We start from the raw sequence: 19,926 nt of genomic DNA on the forward strand, positions 1-19,926 counted from the left end.
TAATCTTTACTCTCTCCCACCAGGTATTTGTATGCACATTGATAAGATCCAACCCCACACACACCTCCAGCCTTCTCTATTCTGGCTTAAATTCTTAGGTCTGTCAGACTCTCCTTGCATGACATGCCTCTGTCATCGTTGTGGTCCTTCTCTGGACTTGCTCCAGTGTGTCCATGTTTCTCTGGTAGTGGGGAGCCCAGTACACTCCAGATATAGCCTTTTGAGCAGGGAGCAAGGATCCCTGACACCTCTGGCCTGCTGTGGCACTCGTTCTAATGAAGCCCAGGAGGCTTTTGGCCACCTGTATTGCAAGGGCATATCACTGCCTCATGTTCAATGTGGTGTCCATAAGATCTCAGAGTCCTTTTCTGCCAAACTGCTTTCCAGTCTGCCCCCAGATCATCCTGGTGCAATGGATCCTTCCACCTCATGTGCAAAACGTTGCTGTTCCCTTTGTTGAATTTTTTATGTCCTGCCAGCCGATTTCTCTAGCCTGGGATGTTCTTGCTGTTTCCAGTAACTCTTCTTTAATAGGCTGGGCTGAACTTGGGTAGCTCAGGTTTCTTCACAGTGTTTCCTGTTTTCTATTCCTCTTCCATTTTCTATTCCTCTTCCACTGTAAGGAAAGGAATCATCATTAACTCTGCTTATCATCACCTTGAGTCCTGATGGCAGATGGTGCCTTTCCTCCTCTCTGCTGCAAGAAGTGAGGAGTACTATTTGGTGTTGTTTCAACCTTAGGTTTCATCTTAGCTTACAGCATTCAAAAAATAACAATAAAACAATTTTCCTCTGTCTACTTCTAGAATTCAGGTCTCAGGCTCTGTCTGGGAAATTGTATTTTCTTCTGCTCTGGAAGCATTATGGACTTGTGAACTTGCTCTTTTTTTTCTAGAATGAAAACTTTTTCTGTGAATATCTGCTTTTAAAAAGGGATAGGAGAAGCCTTGACCAGACTTTTGAGCCTGTTTTGATAGACTTTGAGCCTATTTTGATAGTTCAGTTTTTACTTTTCTCAAATATTATCCTCCTTCCTTATTTTTCATACAGTTCTAAAAAAAGAAAGGAAAAGAGGAAAAAAAAAAGGCATTTCTTTAAAAAATTCTGGGTCATTTCTTCTTTTAACCTGACTCCTCTTCTCTCTGGTTCTAATGTATTCTTCATCTTCTGGATTTTTTTTTTTTTTTTTTTTTTTTTTTTTTTTTTTTTTTTTTTGCTTAAGCCTCCTGCTGAGATAGCTTTTAAAACAGCAACTTCTGCTTTATGAGTCAGGATTCACAAAACCAGAAGGATCATTTCAAACAACTTGCCAACTTCCTCCAAGTCAGAGGCTCTTGGACTTCCTGAAATTAATGTTGAGGTAGTTCAAAGTGTATCTTAGAACCAATCCTGATTTTATGATTTCTTGTGATGGAGAGCCCACTTCAAACTTCCAGGTTGTCCACTGCTAGTATCCTGTCATTTTCTCCAAAATTAATGAATTAATTAAAGAATACACTTTATTTTTCAACTGAACTTTAACCTCTACTCCTACCTGGCAGACTGTGGTGATATGCCTGACCTGCACAAATTGAAATTGTCTCTGTTAAAGGAAAACACTGAACTGCATGAGGTTTTTCACCTAAACTCTTATATGAACTGTCATACTTTTCAATCCTTGTAATTGCTTTCCAGACTCATTTCTGAACCCTTTATAATGCTTCAGTATCTTCTCAGTATGGGTATTAGAACTGAATACTGTGACAGTGTAATGGGGAATAGGGTTGGGGAGGTATTGGAAGCTTTAGCTGAAAGATTTGAAAGCGTTGGTTCAGTAACTGATCAGGTTATTTTTGGTCTGCCATGCCTTTCAGTTTTGAAAAAGGAGTAATGATTTCATCAGAGGAGTTGATATTGTGTGAACTATTGGAAAAACATCCAGCATTGCTGTTAAGTAGCAATCTGTAATTAATATAAGTTAAACTGCCTTCACTGTTTTAATGATGTACTAATCAAAGTCTGATTACTTACAACTCTGAAAGTATAGCAAGTCACATCAACTGCATTGACGTTTTTTGTCTTTAAAGAGAATCTAAATGATCAGCCTAATGAAATTATTGTTTCCAAACAGTAATTTTTGTGTTGTAATACTTTTGCACCTAGTTACTTGGTAAGACATCTAAGCAGACATGCGGTGCATCCACATGCATGCCAGCATAGTGAGTAGTGAACCATAAATTACAAGAGATGTTCATTCTGCACTGTTTCACCAAAATCTAGTCATGAAAACTCAGTCATGTCTATCAGTGGCCATGCCTAATGATCCAATGATGCAGAATGCTTTATTTTTTCCTTTTCTTTTGACTTTTAACCAGAAAGCTTATCATTTATACATGAAGTAGCTTGGACAAGAAAGCAGTGGTAGCCTCTGTTGAAGCAGGCACCTGTGGTCTGCAGACCAATTTATTTTTCAGCTTAATGAATCAGGATGTGCTTGCACGCAGGTTGCTTGCTTCTGCCAGTATTTACCAAGCTAATATGTCTGCCTTAAGTAATTACATGTTAGGTAGTTGAGATGTAGTTCAGCCAAAGGCATCAGCTCTATGGGAGAGTGCGATGGAAAGGACCCAAATTAGATTTGCCTCAAGCTGCTGTGGCAGCTCACATAGACAGAGATGAATTTTGAACTGAAGGAAGCCAAAGTGATTTTGTTTAACCAACTGTTTTTCTCACTTTTAAATAAGCTGGACTATAATATCACAATTTGTTTTGGTTTTCCTGAATGAAAAGTCTGAATCTTTTAACCGCCAACCAGGAACTTTTATGGAGGGCATTTCCAGGTTAAAAAAGCCCCAAATCCGACTGTTTCTAACAACCTTTAACCACCATGCATTCAGTCCTAAGAAAAAAATTCATATTATAATTTTATAGTCTGCATCATTATCTTGCTTCCTTCTGATCTTAGCAGTATTTTTCCTAAGCAAAATGGTTAAAAATGGTGGAACAATCAGCAGCACGCATCTAATGTAAATGTGAGTATTGATGTAATTGAGAGGGATATTTGGTAATGTGTTCTATGTGAGATTGGGTTGGGATGATGAATTAGAAGAGTTATATTATTATTTATTGAAATTCCTTGCATAGTCCACACTTTCGGCATTGTCAGAATTATCATAAAGCACAGAAATTGGAGGTCGTCTGCAAGCTTTGTAATGAGCATGAGATCCATTTGGATGGACAGTTCTTGTTTCCTGTGATCCATATTTAGCATTGTTTTGTTTAGCTAAAGAACTTAACAGTGGCATCAAGGGCACCCTCAGCAGGCCTGCTGATGGCACCAAGCTGTATGGTGCAGTGGATTCACTTGACAGCAGCTACGGCATCCAAAAGTGTCTTGACAGGCTTGACAATTGGGGCAGAGCCAACTGCATGAGGTTCAACGAGGCCAAGCGTAGGGTCCTGGAGCTGGGTTGAGCCAACCCCAGACACAAATCCAGGCTGAGTGTATAGTGGGAGTTGTAGGTTAGGTAAATCAAGAGTTAATTGGTATAAGCATAAAGAAAAGTCCTTCAGAGGCTAGAGAGTCCCAGGGGCATGGGCAGTTTGTCCCAGGATATTGTCATCTGTTATTCTATTCTGTTTTCCTGTGTTTCTCTCTTTAAGGGAGTGTATAGCCAAAGCACCCTCTCCTCTTTTCTCCATCTTGGGATGCATGTGCTGTTATCCTATGGTTTATAGGGGAGAACTTTTCTCCTGGCCTTGGCTGGCAGTGAATTTTTGGCTATACCACTGGGCCTGCTGAAACCTGCAATAGGCCTGGGTCTAGTGGGGGGGGAAGACAGTTTGGCTGCTCTTGGGCCTGCTGAGGCTTGAGGTGGGTGGAAGTTTCTGGAAGGTTCTTGAAGGTTGTGGCATGGGAGGCCCAAATGTATTCCTTTTAGCTGAATGCCTTTTATATATATATATTTGTAAATAGAATTTCCATTTGAACTTCCAATCCAGTGTGGAGCATTTTAATTTTACTCCTTGGAAAAGGGGTAAAATACCTTTTCTGTTGTTTTGCCCTGGGCAGCTTGTGGCTCAAAACTAGGACAGTGGGTTGAGAAGAAAAGAGACTTGGGTGTGTTGATTGATAAGAAGCTCACCAGCAGTGCCCTCATGCAGCCCAGAAGGCAAATTGTGTCTTAGGTCATGTCAAGGTGGTATGGCCAGCAGGGCAAGAGAGGTGATTCTGCCCCTTGACTCTGCTCTGGTGAGACCCCATGGCCAGTGCTGCATCCAGTTCTGGTGTCATTGTCATAAGAAGGACACAGAGCTGTTGGAGCAAGTCCGGAGGAGGCCACAAAGGTGATCCAAGGGCTGGAACACCTCTGCTAGGAGGATAGGCTGAGGGAGCTGGGGGTGTTCAGCCTGGATAAGAATCTGTGGGGACCTTAGAGCTGCCTTCCAGCACCTGAAAGGATCCTACAGGAAGGCTGCAGAGGGGATTTTCATCAGGGTGTCTATCAACAGGACAAGGGGTAATGGTTTGAAGCTGAGGGGAGAGTAGGTTTAGACTGGATTTTAGGAAGAAGTTCTTCAGTACAGAGGTGGTGGAAATCTGGACTGGGTTGCCCAGGGATGTTGTGGATGCCTACTCTGTCAGGGTGTTCAAGGCCAGGTTGGATGAGGCCTTGGGCAACCAAGTTTAGTTGAGAGGCATCCCTGCCCATAGTGGGAGGTTAGAGTAGATGATCTCTGAGGTCCCTCCCAACCTAAGCCATTCTATGATAACTCTCCAATGCATGTTGTGTATCACTTCTTTAACAGGATATCTGTTTTGTGTATTGTCTTTTAAAATAAAATGCCTTTAGTTTGTCCAGTCTGGGAAAGGCTGTACAATAAAGGCAGGATATACCCTTTGGTTCTGAGATTGCTGGGATTTCAGCAAGAAATTGATATATTAGAGTTTGAGTTTTCTTGTGTCAAGTTAGTGCAGAAAGGAGACATCTCCTTTTGATTTTCTTCCTTTTGTATTTTTATGCACTTATCCAGCCAAATAGAAGGGCCTATGAAGTGCAGCCACGTTCTGCACGATAGATGAAAAGCTGTTCTCAGTGAGTATATCATAGTTGAGTCAGCTGGGCCCCTGCTGCGCTCTGCTTTTGTTGTTTTTATAAAGGTCTAAGTCCTCAACTACCTAGTTCTGTTAAATATTAGTAAGCCCGTAGAGTGAATTTTGAATCCTGAAGTTGACTGAAGATGTATTGTCTGCCTGGTGTGTTGCGTCTGGTAAATAGCTGGTTGCTGTGGTAACCGCCGAAAATGGTAGAGGGTCCTTGGTACCACATAAATTCTCTGAAGAAAACCTGATCATAGCAAATTCTAACATTAGTCTTCGAAGAAGGATAAAAGAGGAGGAAGAGATTCAGACAGCTTTTTCCTTTTGTAAACTCACTGCTTTATAGGGGGAAAAATAGCTAGGAATAGTCTGTCTCGTAAGGAATGAAAAGGTTGTGAATCAAGGCGCTGCCTTGGTGCGACAGCTGTATGAATGTGAAACAGAAAGTTCTCCAGCTTCAGCCATTATGGGTTTGTTTGGTTAGCTCTAATTTTGGAAGTCATTATAGCAAAGGTAAATGACTTGCACAGGAGACTACTGTAAACAAAAGACTCGATACATTTACTTTGGCAGGAGCTTTGAGAAGACTCGGTCCTTTCACTGCCTCTTTTATGCAGCCTCTGTAATAGCCTCACTGCCTGCCTCTGTGTGCAAGCAGCTCTCATTTCCCTTCCTCCCTCCCTGACAGCTTCTTTCCCCTGACAGGTAGGATTTAAGGGGGGCAGCACCTGCTGTTGAATTGCTGCTGTGTAGCCAGAGAATACCTTCACTTTTATAATAGCTGTCTCTTGATTCTTAAAGACAGTGTGCTCAAGGGAGAATCTGTTCAGTCTCTCTCTATCTGATACCGGACTACAATCCATTTCAAATCCTTTTTAGTTATGCCTTTTCTTTGGCTGGTTTCTGTGGTTTTATTTTTATAATTTAATGTATTTATACCTACAGATTCTAAGCATGCTGGTGCTTATCTGAGTTTTCTAGCTTTGCAGTGAAGAATAAATAAACCATGAGAATCATAGATTCCTTTCCAGGTTCAGTCAAGGCTCTGCCCATTCCACACCTACTTACTCATAGTTGTGTGGGTGGGGAGGCAACTTCCATGATGACAGAAAGAGCCTGATGTTTTCCTTTTAGAGAGCTCCTCATCAACATCTCCCATGGGTGTAGCAGACCTTTCACTGATTTCTAAAGCTGAGAGCATCAAGTAGAGAGGCAGAGTGGGTATCCTCTCCTTGCTACGCTCACTTGCTAGAACCTCATTTCTGCACTCCCTGACTGCTGGTTGACCTAGGAGGCTCTCCTTCACAATCCCTGTCATGGGTGGCTGCTTCCCAGCTTGTCAGGAAGTGTTTTCTGCCAAGGAGTAGCTCCTCAGGCTTACCTTGACTCCTAAAACCAGATGGGGCATACTCTAGTGTTTGTTCATTTTCTTGTAAATACTGGACTATTATGGTGCATCTTCAAATCACAAGGAACCCATGCCTGCATGTTCTCACAGGCTTTATGCCCATGAGGGGATAGCAATGCTGCTGGTTGTTCTGATAACATAACAAGTACCAAAGGAATCTATAGGGTCATTTTCTACTCCTGTCTCTGAAATCACTCCCTTAGTGCTCAATAACTAGAAATAGTAATTGAGAAGATGGTAGGAAAAGATCTTGTCTAATAGTAGCCCTAATCTCTAAAATGGAGTTTAACCACATAATAATTACACACTAAAACGTATTACCAACGTGACTGATATAAACAAGCCAGCCATGGAACTGAGAGCCTAGAAAGAGGTTTTCTTTCAGATTAGTTCTATCTCATGCTGTATACACAGGATATTTGTGTGCTTTCTGGTCAGGCGACTAAGTCTGAAGAATAAGATGGGGTTTGAGCTGCATGAATCTTTTGAACTTCCTTCCACCTGCAGGGTCTTTGAATGTCAAGAGAAGCAGACAACAACTTTGATACTATTCTCCAATGTCTTAAAAAAGCAGAAATGTAATACGAAAGTTTTCTTCAAAAGAAACATCCTGCTCTCCAACTTACTAGGGAAATACTAGGGTGCAAAAGATGCACCTCTTGAAAAAGCTGGCACAGTGTTTTGACTTGGCACTAAGAAGTAATAAAATGAAGACATTTCCTGTGAGGAGATAGTTTAATGTCATCACTTCCTTCTATATAAACTAAACTGAGGTTTGCTTACTGTCCCCAGTATTTGAATATAAAACCAAAAGTCAAGTGCAGAATTTCGGCCTGTCCAAACCTCTCTTAACTTTCTAGTATGAGATTCAGCCTAGCATTTCAGAAGTGGTTCTGTGGCTGTCAGTAGAGCAGAAACTGTTGGAGAGACAAGCAGTGAGGAGCTGTCTGCTGTCTGGTCAGAGTCCTCCATATACCGTATCTGTCAGGAGGTGGGCATCTTCCATAGAGGGGAGAACCAACATTGTTTACAGCCAAGAAAATGACCTAAGTGATGTGTAAAACTGAAGGCCTGTCTTCCACTCATGAATTTAATGTCATAACATTTTTTTCATCTAGCAGTAATGTAGAACTGTATTGCTAGAAGATACTGCTCGTGGGCACCAGTCCATTTCTGACATTTTATCATATGCTGTTCCTCCTAATTAATATATAGTGGAGGATGTTTTACTTCCTTCCCATACATCAGAACATGCTTTAGGTGTAGTGTTCTCAATGGAATTCACTGTAAAAACAGGTTTGTTTTATTTTTAAAAGGAGTTTTGTTAACTCTGCCCAGATTTGTCACATTCAGTAAATGCTGCAGATAGCTCCTCACCAACACCACGGATTTCATATGTGTATGGGAGCTCCCACTGTGCCTTTCACTGCCTCTCACCCACCACATCTATAGATAAATAGGGAAGTATGTGCAGTCCGTGCTGTCAGTCTCGTTGCTTCAGCTGTGGTTATACTGAGCATCCAGAGAGGAGGCTGTTGAGGGGAGGGAGTATGTCCTCAAATTCTGAAAATTTAATGAGTCTATATTTGTTCTCCTAAGCTCTGCACAGTCTCTTATTACCGTGATTTAATTATTGAAGATACCTCTTTTTATAAGCCAAAACTTCATGTGCAGTGGTTCCAAGCTGCATCAGGGGAGGTTCAGGCTGTATATTAGGAAATATTTCTTCACTGAAAGTGTTCTCAAATGTTGGAATGGTCTGCCCAGGACAATGATGGAGTCACTATCTGTGGGGGTGTTCAAGCAGGTCGTGGACCTGGAGCTTAGGGACATGTTTTATTGACAACCCTTCAGTGCTGGGCTGAGGGTTGGACTGGATGATCTTGGAGGTCTCTTCCAACTGGATGTATTCTGTGTTGTGTATTATGGTAGCAGAGACCAATGCAGCTGGGACCTGCCACCGGACTTGCTAGTGACAGGTGTGAGAGGACAGGATTGTGTTGCTTGTGTTCAGGATGGCCATCACGTTCTTCACGCTTCATAAAGCTAAGGAAGGCTCAAAAAGGGATTATTTAAGTCTGTGAGGAAATACAACTGCAATAGGAGGAATATGGTGCTTAAACAGTTTCTCTTTCAGAGTTTCTGTTGTAATAGCCACCTTATTCCTAGTAGAAACTGCTGGAAGGGAGTTAAAAAATTGTCTCCTGCACTGTGCATCAGGTGCAGTTTTCAGTGGTGTGCATGGGCAGAGCTGAATCTTGTTCACATGAACACAGGCTGGCTGCAGGCAGCCTCATCAGTGACTGCCACAAGATCTTGGGATTTCTGCATAAGTATTTCACATTTCTTGGAATGTTGCCAAGCAGAACTTAATTGCTTGTGGTGAAATCTTTCTCTGTGGCTAGATAGGACATTGAATACTTTTGAACTTATAAATTGCTATGAGACTTCCTGATCTAGCATGGTTGTATTGAGTATACAGACAGATAATGAAAGATTCTTCTTAATCAGATAGAGTTCTTTGATGCATTATTTTTTGTTTTATATATGCCACACTAACTTGATGGAGAGGAAGGGAGTTCTTATAATAACATACACATTTGTTTTTCTGTTTAGTAAATTGACAGGTGTTTGGTTTTTCTTGTGTCTGTCCAGGAAACCACGTCTTGTCTCCTGGAGAGCCTGTTGGAAAAGGTCTCACACCAGAAGCTGCAAAAGATCTTGGTCTCCCTGAAGGGATTGCAGTGGCGGCATCTCTCATTGATGCACATGCTGGAGGACTAGGTACTCAGTAATACGTTTACTGCCCTTTGAAACTGGATTGTGCTGTATTGAATTTATAATGCCACTTTCTCACAGCCTGTTTTGTATCCAGCCTTTTGCTCTGATGCTACTGTAACGAAATAACTAAAGTAAAACCCTCTCATGGTAACTGCTAGTACTGAATATGTCTTAATAGAAGGGGGCTATCACTGCTTAATTCTTTTCAGCTGTATTTTCAATTTGTTAATTTCTGCTTGTTCCACTCTGAATTCCTTAGCTGAAACACCATTGTCTTGGTATGCCAATGTGCTGAGAGTCTGTATCTTCTGTTGCTCAAAACTTTGGGGATAGACAAGAAAAAAAGTAAGGGAGTAGTCTCATGTCTGAGGCTTGTTCATAGTTAGTCTTCCTGCTTAGTTTTAGAAGTGATTCATGTTTTGTTTAAATAATGCAACAGAAACTTTTTCACAGGGGTTTATGATTGCACACTGTGGGATACATACCAAAAATGCTGCCTCTGCTCTTGGGCATTAGAATATGTAAATGCTGTGTAGCTAAACTAGCAAAAAGAGTAGAAAGGGAACTGGCCACTGCACAGCATTCGTCTTCTGCAGCTTTGAACTTTTTATCCAGAACTGGTACTTGGATAATGCCTGATGCATAGATTTTTTTTTTTTTCCAACACAATATTCTGATATGCCCAGTTTCAGTGTGTTGAAATTTATTTGGTGAGTCTCAACTGTTTCATTTTCTTACTATCTTGTTTGGCCTTCTCTAAATACAGTCAGTAACAATGTGATTCAATTTAGCTTTTTCAGCAGGAAATTGAAGGGTTTCTTTTACTTTGATAGTTTAGAAAAAATTGTTACCTCAGGAAGTGTCAGTGCTATTGAAAGAGTGCTGTTCAATGGAAATCTATTGCTCATCAGAGTATTCTTCTCAAGATCTAAATGAAATATGATTAGCTGCTAAAGTACCAGTTCTGTTTCAGATATTTTGTGGTGTTTAAAATCCCATTTGTTCTTCTAGAAGTTGTGGCCTGGAACTTTAAAAATGTTTAAATCCATTTACTTTGCTTCTGATAACTGCTTCTGATGAGGTTTAGCAATTGTGTAGATTGCTTTTCTTATTACCTCAGAAAGATTAGATATAGATTCAGCTGCAAAATGAAGACTGATTTTCAGTGTCATGGTTGGAGATGTGTTTGTCACGGCTGTTGTGACTTATTTAAAGATCTGCTTGTGTTAATTAGTATCTTAATTGCGTAAAAATTTGTTTAAAACTCTGTGCCCTAGCAGTTTTGTGTTCTTGAAAAGGATGTAATAATAAACTGACATGAAATAATTAGCTTGCTGGAAAACTGGATTGTCACAGAGCACATGAAAATGGCAGTGGAGGGTCCTTGTTTAATTGGCATCATTGTGTGAGTAGTGGGATAGAGCATAGAAAGAGCATGGCAAGCTTGCTCAGTAAATTTCATGTGCTTAAATCCATAACTTGAATGTTGAGAGTAGTGGGCTGTTCATTTGCTGTGGTCTTCTGCAAAGAAACTCTGACATCAGAATTACATAGCTACAGGCATCCAACAGAGTAAGACTGCAGTGCATGGAGACAGTCTGCTTATGCTAGTCCTGTTTATCAGAATATGTTTTCCCAGATGGCACCACAAACAGGAGCAGACTGCTGAAATCATTGCCAGGAGAACATAAATGTATAGGTTGTGTTGAGAGGGACAGAGACATTGAAGAGGGAAGAGTCAGTTACACACGGGGAAAACCTGCATGCTAATCATGTGATAACTGAATAGCCTGGGAAAAGGGGAGATAAAAAATGGAACTCATCCATCTTGAATCTGGGAAGAGTAATACATAGGTTGGGAAACTATTAGAAAAGACAGTAAAAAGGAAAAGATGTGAATAGCAAAAGAAGCAGCAGGAGCGAAAGGACAGATGGAGAGTGCAAGACAATGAACAGAGTGGCTGAGTCTCAAATATTGAATAGCTTGCCTTCATCCATAGCTGGTAATAACAAGAACCTTAATATTTTTCCAGTGTAGGTTATCCTTCAGTATGTAGAATACAGAGCTGAAAGAAAAAGCAAAAGGAGAATGCAATTAATAGAATTAAGTATTGAAACTGTGTTCTGATTAAAAGATATTGAGGATGGCAATCTACTGAAGCATATTGATCTTTTAATAATGATAAAAGGAGCAGAGAAGATAGAGAGGAGGGATTTTAAACTGAATTAAAATGGGAAATTATTTGAAATTAATAACTTTTTGCAGTTGATGTAAAACTTCTGTTCTAAAAAGGTACTGCTGTGTATTTTAATGTTGCTGTGATTTGTATTGAAACATGAGGCTCTTCAATTCTGTATTGTTTATGAAAATACGTTTGTGACATATGCTCACAATTCAGTTTAATAGTTGTGTTCTCTCTGAAGTGTGAATAATATTTTTAACTCCTTTAAGAAATTCTGTTAGTGTTGTATAGTACAGGAAATTGCCTTTTAGTCAACCCCATCCAAACTTCTTAATATGAACTCATGCGTACCTGTGTTTGAGCAGTGAAAAATAAAGCAATAAAAGGGAGAGGCCATACTTTAGCTTTCTTTTGTTCCTTACAATAAATACTGTGTGTGACAACCATGCCACTACATAGTTGCAAGCCAGCTAGGATAAAGGGACAGATTTGTAAAGATTGTGCAGTTTTAGACCTTAATTTTGTGAGTATTTAGGTAACTTCCATTTACGATAATATCATGAGAACATCAGCATAAATCAACCCCCAACAGACCAGTGTATTAACAGAATTTGGCAGTGGTGACGTGAAGAAGAAGGCAGTAATGAAATGCAGCATACTAACCAGCAGTAACACTTGACTTTCACACTGTCCAGCAAATGCTTTCATGATATTTTTTTTTCAGTGGGATTGGCAGACTGGTCACCAGACTGCACACTATAGATGCGTATGCAATGCACAGTCTGATGACCAGTGTGCCAGTTCAAAAGTAATACTGCAGAAAAGAAAAAACACAAAAGAATATTACTTGTTGGGCTGCTGAGTTTTGCTGGGTGTAGCACAATGTGGTGCAAGAACGCAGCTTAGGAGAGGGCAGGGTTTCCGCTTCATCTACCTCCCCCCCACTCCCCTACCCCCCCCCCCCAAAAAAAAAAAAGTGAATTAAGCAGGATTTGATGCATGTTGAAGCTTGGCTGTCAGTCTGTCTCATTCTGTAAGCAAGCTCCTGGTTCCTCTCTGACATCTCTGGAGGTATTCAAGGTCAGGCTCGACAAGGCCCTGAGCAACCTGATCTAGTGGAGAACATCCCTGCTTTTACTGTAGGGAGGGTTGGACTAGATAACCTTTGGAGGTCCCTTCAAACCCAAACCATTCTATGATTCTGTCTCCTGATACATGTTTCTGCTGCAGGCTGTGTTTGCTGAGTTTGTTCTCCATCCTGTCCTGTCCTGCAAACAGAAGTTCCTTAGAGCAAGCACAGCTCCTCTAAGGGAAGGAGTAATCTTCCTTTAGGTGGTTCTATCTGCCATGGACAGAACACCAGCAACAATCAAGACAACACAACACAACTGGCAGCCTTCCATTCTCCTGCCAAGTTACCCATTTCTCCAACTCATCCCCTGACAAAACACATCAAACAGTGTGTGCATGATAAACTGTGAACAAATGAACAGATCTGCAGCCTACCGTAGTGCCTTTCACAACAGGGCAGGCTTTTGTGCTGCATGTTAGTGTGCTGCCTAAGTGAATAAGGATCAGGTTGTAGCCACAATAATATGTAAAAATTGTCATGATAAATGTGAACGTATAAGAAATCCACTTTTGTCCTCATGTATCTGGAATAAAAACCCATTTGAACCTGCTTTGATAAAAGAACTTTGTTTATTGACTAAACTTTTTTGATTTGTGCAATGGTTTGAGATACTCAACAGTTGCTTATGTGCTGTTTTTTTAGGGTTGGCTTGCTGCTCTTTAGTACAGAATTTGAATTTTATTTTAATAGGAGTAATTGGAGCAGATGTGAAAGGACATAACCTGCCATGTGAGAACCAGCCAATTACATCTCGAGTTGCTATGATCTGTGGAACATCTTCATGCCACATGGGGGTAGGTTGTATGCATGCACCTAATTTGTACAGAATATGCTAACTGATGCTTTTGAAGGGAAAAATCACCTTTGTCTTTCTCACCCTTTTCCCTGATTTGTTTTTTTCTTTTTTTTTCTGGTAACTCTATCTTTACCTTTGGATATTAATTATATATTACTATGCATTTGCTATTAAGCAAGAACTTTAATAGTAGTAGAAATCAATACTGAAAAATGACATGGAAAGTAAAAACCACGATGCTAGAGTGGCTGAAAGAGCAGCTTGAAATCTGAGCCAAAGACTCTGGGCTTGAGTTATCTGTGACAAGCCTGTCACTAATGTGGTACAGAATAGTGTCTTTGGAGAAAGAGTGCATGTCTTCAGTCACAGCCCTTTTCCCCCACCTCTCCACTTAATCAATATAAATCCTTCTACCTCAGAAAGCTGCCCTGCTGTATAGAATTACGATACATATCATGACTGAAAAAGAAAGAAAACCCCTGATAAGCAATTTTCACTTCGCTAATTTTTCTCAGTGAATTAATACAAAAGCTTTCTCGGAGATTGCAATTAAAATTTAGTGTCTGCTTTTGAAATTTATAACGTTTTAAAATGTATGAGTCTGAAAGCATTCCATTTAGATAAGTACCCTTTTCTGCCACATTTTTTATTTGAAACTCATTTTGGTCTTAAAAGTTAGACTTGATTATATCTTGGATTTTTCCAAAACTAGCAAATGGCAATGGGAGTGCTAGAGGTGTTAGAGAGGACTGACATGCTTTGTGCACATAGCTCCAGTAGAGAAAAGGAAAGGAAGCTGATAATAAAATGCCAGGCTTAACAGTAAGTTGTTTTCTTAGTAACAGCATGAATATGTGGTGATCTTGAGCACGAATAAATGGTGATCTTGTCACATGGATTGAAGTTCAGTAAAGCATTTTAGCACATGATTGAATTTAAAAGATGTGAATAATCCCAGTACTGTGATGCAGTGCATTTAAGCGATTGGAATGTATTTAGATTCCTTCCCAAACAAGAGTTTAAAACCTCAAACTCCACCATTTGTAGCTTGCTCTGCTTCTGAAAAATTGCACTGGTGTCTCTTTGTAACAGGGCAGGTAGAGCAGCCTGCAAATGCCAGCTCTGGGGAAAGAAGTCACCCTTTGAGCCTGACACTACTTTTATTATTTCCTTTTAATTTTTTTGATGGTGGTTTCTGCGCTTTCAGAAGAAGCTGTTTGTGTGAACTCTTTGTAACCTGTTTCATTTAGCTGAGTTAGTTTAAATTGTTAAAATGAGCTGGGTTAATAGAGACATAATACTGGACTGAAATAAGCTGAGAAGCTCACAGTCAGTTTCCCCAGAAGGTCTAAGGGCAATGTTGAGCAGCTGGATATGAGCCAGCTGCCTTTAGCATACTCCTTCAGTAGAGCTAGCTCTGGAGGAGGACATGCATGTGGTTATTTATTAATTTAATATATTCACATTGGTAAGATCTGACATAGACCCAGTTCACAACTCTAGTTCATCTTGCTTCCCAGACTAGAGCATGACATGTCAGTATAAACAGTGGTGTGGCATTTCTGTGCCATGACAGCTTTGGCTCTGTTAAATGTGCTAATGCACAAAAGTGACGTGGTAAAGTCGACATGGATGTTCATCAGTGCTCAGTCAATGATGTTAATCAGTGTTTAATCACAGCCACAAAGATGATCCGGGGGCTGGACCACCTCTTCTATGAGGATAGGCTGAGGGAGCTGGGATTGTTAAGCCTAGAGAAGAAAAAACTCTGGGGCGACCTTAGAGCTGCCTTCCAATACCTGAAGGGATCCTACATGAAGGCTGCAGAGGGACTTTTCATGAGGGTGTCTAGAGACAGGACAAGGGGGAATGGTTTGAAGCTGAGGGAGAGTAGTGTTAGACTGGATCTTAGGATGAAGTTCTTCAGTACAAGGATGAAGCTCTGGAATAGGCTGCCCAGGGAGGTTGTGGACACCACCTCCCTCGGGGTGTTCAAGGTCAGGTTGGGTGAGACCTTGAGCAGCTGAGTCTAGTTGAGAGGTGTCCCTGCCCATGGTAGGGATGTTGGAGTAGATGATCTCTGAGATCCTTTCCAACCTAATCCATTCTACAATTCTGTCATTAAAGCAACTCTAAAGTCTGCACACCATTGACAAGGTAGAACCTTTCAAGGTCCTCAGTTACTTGACTGCAACCTCAGGAATAGATGCATGTGCAGTTTTGGCTAGATTTAAGTAGATTTTTATTTGAATATAACTACTCAGCATTTTATAATCATTTCCTTAACTGCTTTCCTTCACTCATCTGCTCAGAGGTATAGCAATCAGTACCAGCAGACAATAAGCAAATTCTAAACTTCTCTGGATTTAATCTGTGGAGGGACTTTGGTTGCTGTTCTTTTATCTATTACCTGCATAGATTGCATGAATTGAATGTAAGGCACACCAAGCAGTTGTATTTGTGTTTTAATGAGACCTATATGCAGCTGCATTTGGCTGAAATTAGCTGTTCCTTTTTTAAATTAGGGCTATAAAATGAAAGTATATTATACTTGTGTTTTGATAGAAATATATATTTTCTTTCTCTCCTGCACTAAGGGACCCTCAGGGCTACAGAGATTAATCATCGAGTTTAATTTAATGCAGTGGGAGAGAGACCTGTGTGGTCAGGCGGGCATTAAAAAGTGCCTTTGATCTGCCTCAGGTGCACTGAGCCCCAGTGAGCCAGCAACAATAATACCTTTGTGAGATGATCAGAGACGAGAGAAGGAGAAAATGGCCTGTGTGGAAACTCAAGGCCGTCCTTTGTTGTGGTTCTGGCAAACGAAAGAGCCAACTGTCAGGAGAAATTCAGAAAACAGAAAGCAGGGTGAAAGTATGGTTGGATTTCTTTCAAGGGATTGTAACAGGAAACTGGTCAGAAATCATCTGTTACGCCTCTCTTTTCCCCTGCCTTCCTCCTTTATTTGGTGAGGGCAAGGGTACTACTGTTAGTGTATGTGCGTTGGTGCAGCATTTCCATTCTCTAGACCAAATACTCCATGAGTCACAGAAGCAGGTACTGCCTGAACTCAGCTTTAAGCTTGAAGAGAAACTGCTCCATGACCCAGTTTTTATTACCTCAAAGATTCTAGAGATCTTGAACAAAAGACTTTCCAAAATATCAAAGGCATGATTAGCAAAGTACAAATGTGGAACCTAATTTTATTCCTGGCTGTAATAGTTTTAATTTGTGGTAGTACTGCCATTTTTAAGTGAGAGTAAGATTTGGGATTAACCACTGACAGTTTGGGGTAATCAGACACCCACAAAGCATTTTGTCTTGATGTTGAGATGCTTGAGTAACTCAGGAAAGAAGCAAAAATCATTTTTAAATGAAGTTACTGATCGAAGTCCAGGTCTGAGTTGGTAGTTGCTGGAAGTCACTGCCACCTCAGGGCTCATCCATTATCCATGAGGAAAAAGAAAAGAGAAGATGGTTTTCTGAATATTTTTGGACAGTTATTCATTTTACATGATTCTCTGCTGCCTCCTTTGCCCTAGCATATGTCACTGGGAGGATTTGCATTTGGAATGGCAAATAAGCTGTCCTTTTACTTGTGAAGGATTGGCCCTTAGTTTAGGGCTGGGCCTCATTTGCTGGGGCTTTGATCCTTCCATGCAGGGTAGGTATTCCTTTCAAGTGACAGATACTCAGTGGCTGACTCTTCTGAGTGGGCTGCTGCATGCCCGTCGTGCTTTGTAGACAGGGTCTCTAAGCTCCAGCACCCACATTTTGGTTTGGAACTTTTTAGGAGACTTCCCTTGTGTCACTATGGCAACTACACAAAATGTGTGAGTAGTTTTTCACAGTAAAATAGCAGCAGGTTTGAAGGATTAAAATATGAGCTTATATATTATTCCTAACTAGCAGTTTGCGTGGATCTAACAGACATGTCCTAACTTCTGGGAATAAGGTAATTGGTTTCCCTACAAACCTGTCTTCCTGCCTGGTTTTATGGCATATATTGAAGATTTTTAAAAATCCTTTGTTTTCTTCTGAAACCTTTATGTGATCAGAATGATTTAGAGTACAGTTCTCTGTATTCTCTTGTCTCAGTCCTAAACACAAGCGTGCTTGCCCTTGCAGATGTATAAAACCAACAAGGATTTCAGATGCCACTTAACAAACAGCACAACTAACCTGAGCAAACAGTGTGGCAGAGGACTTGTACACAGAAAATTCCTAGGATTCCTTGGAGCAAGTGATCTAGCAGTGCTGTTGCTTCTTCCTGGTAGATAAATCTTACACTTTCCCATACCTGGTATCAGCATAGCATTCATTTTGTAGGCACTAAGTTCACATCACAAAACTTTTTTTTCCCCTCAAAGTAAAATGTTTCATTAGACTGTAAAGTTTTCATCAAAGAGACTATGGATTGGAGTAACCTAACAGACTGGGACCAGACTGGGACTGGTTTTTGGTAGCCAGAGGTTGTGAAAGGAATTTAAAGTAATTTAAAATGGCAAGCAGAAATAAATGATAGTTCTGGAGTGGGAAAATAGAGCATGCTGAGTGTTGTGGAGTCACTAGGGTATAGTGCCTCTTTCACCAATCTAGGACGTCTGTGGAGAACAAGGACAACGTGCATTCAGAGCTGCAAGATTCCGAAATTACAAAGCTCGTTGTGAGAGAGAGCAGAGATGTTCTTTTGCTCAACCCCATCTTCTCTGGTTGTCTGCAATACGGGGTCCTTGCTAATTTTGTCTCTCTACAGGACATGCTATTTATGCATAAAACATGTTCATAAAATGCGTATCAACTCCTACTTCTGCCTATTCTGTGGTGATTTTGGCCCACTTGGAGATCTTCTTTGCACTTGTCCCAGCACAGGTGTTCCATTATGAAAGTATTTGTCCTTCTTGCTCTAACATCTTTTTGGGTTCACAGCTGAAGGAAGTAGCCAGGGTAGCTTCTGGTGAGATTTCAGCTTACTGGGACTTGGGGTTCTGAATTTACTGACCCAAATATGCCAGGTTTGTGTTCTTTCCTGTCCGGAGTCTCTGATGTTTTATCGTCTTCATTTGGTGATGTGGTCTGTGTGCTTCTACAGTCATTCCTTCTTTATCAGCTCTCTGTACACACAACTTCTTTTTTGGGATTGTCAGGGAATTTTTTTAGGTTTAGATGGAGTCTCTTCCTTTGCATCTGTTTTTGGTATTACTCTGACTCCTGTCATTTGGAGTTGACTCACCTGGCTTGGTACACAGTTCTTTTTTATCCTGATATGTGGTTTGAAGCTTACAATTTAGTTGTATTTTAAACTGGAAAGGCAGGAGTATTTTATCATCTATCTTTTCAGATTTACTACATGATCTAAAAGACAGAGCTTGAGCAACTACACGAACAGCAAACTAGGCAGATCATTTTGCTGTCCCAGTGTTTACTATTCAGGAAGAATATCCCATGTTCTCTTTTACCAAGCCTGACTAGTCTTTGCCTGTTTTCTGCTAAAGGAACTTCAGCCCAGTTTGCTTATTCTAAATTTATTCCTTCGATTCTCGTGATGACTGGCAAACACAATAGAGCTTCTTTGCTCCACAATATCCGCCCAAGCTGCCAGCTTTGTTCACGCAAATAGAGTGTAAAGCACGTTTCCACCCCCAAAGCATGCACAGTACGTGTCCTTTGCAGTACATCCTGGAGTGGAGACTGCAGAGGCATGCTGGCTCAAAGTGTTCTCATGGCCTGATCTCTGTAATCTCGGTGGGAGCCAGACCAGCAAGTGGATTCAGTGTATTTTGGCTCTGATATGAGAGTCTCCTCTTCAGAACATGCCACGTTGTTAAAGCAGCAGACTTTTGAATAATTACTACACAGGGACTCCTCAGCTGCTTGAAGTCGTCTGTGATGAGGGGAAAACTTGCAGGGACTAAACAGGCTGTTCCTTGTTTTGCCAGCTATCTAGTGGGATGGCACTGAGCAGCATCTTTCTGGAGAGCACGTTGGAGGACTGCATGCAGCACTTCAGCCTCACACACTTCAGTCACTGCTGCACATGCAGCCCTGACGTGAAATGTGCAGTCTCTGAGAGGACAGAGCCAGGAGCCACGTGTCTTGAGTGCCAACTGGCTATGACCCAGGCTTTAGCAAATGCAGCAATTTGTCCTTCTCCTGACCAAGAGAAAGGGGCTGGGTTTGGGAGGGTCAGGCGAGTGTGGAGATGGGGGAAGGAATATGCAGTAGGGAAGAAAATAAAAGCAAAAGCAAACCTATTGAAGCTTGGGCAGCCTAGACAAGTTTTTGAAATGTTGTAAGAGCTTTATGAAATTGATAAGTGCCTGCCCTCCTATTTTTTAATATCCTTCTTTTCTATAAGCCCTGTTCTGCACATGAGTCACATAGCTGGTGTCTTTCAAATGGGAGAAATAAATTTGGATTGCAGGAACCTCTTTCTTGCTCTGTCCTCACTCAGTTCAGTTCTGCTGCCTTATATATTGTATTTGGCAGCAGTTGTCGTGCTGACTTCCCAGCTAATGAGGACGTTTTACATTGAGGGGGGGCTGC

The 19,926-nt window shown here is 40.9% G+C and overlaps 1 protein-coding gene across 2 annotated transcripts in view; it reads left to right on the forward strand.

Annotated features, from left to right (window-relative positions):
* FGGY (FGGY carbohydrate kinase domain containing) overlaps positions 1-19,926 on the forward strand; it is a 142,280-nt gene that overhangs the window by 54,265 nt on the left and 68,089 nt on the right. For both annotated transcript variants that reach the window (XM_054398381.1, XM_054398380.1), the window contains 2 exons: positions 9,144-9,272; positions 13,275-13,378. In XM_054398381.1, the coding sequence (XP_054254356.1) occupies positions 9,144-9,272; positions 13,275-13,378 (233 nt within the window). The remainder of the gene's footprint in view (positions 1-9,143; positions 9,273-13,274; positions 13,379-19,926) is intronic.

Source organism: Indicator indicator, unplaced genomic scaffold (assembly GCF_027791375.1).
Source record: "Indicator indicator isolate 239-I01 unplaced genomic scaffold, UM_Iind_1.1 iindUn_scaffold_38, whole genome shotgun sequence".
In the NCBI taxonomy this organism is placed as follows: Eukaryota; Metazoa; Chordata; class Aves; order Piciformes; family Indicatoridae; genus Indicator; species Indicator indicator.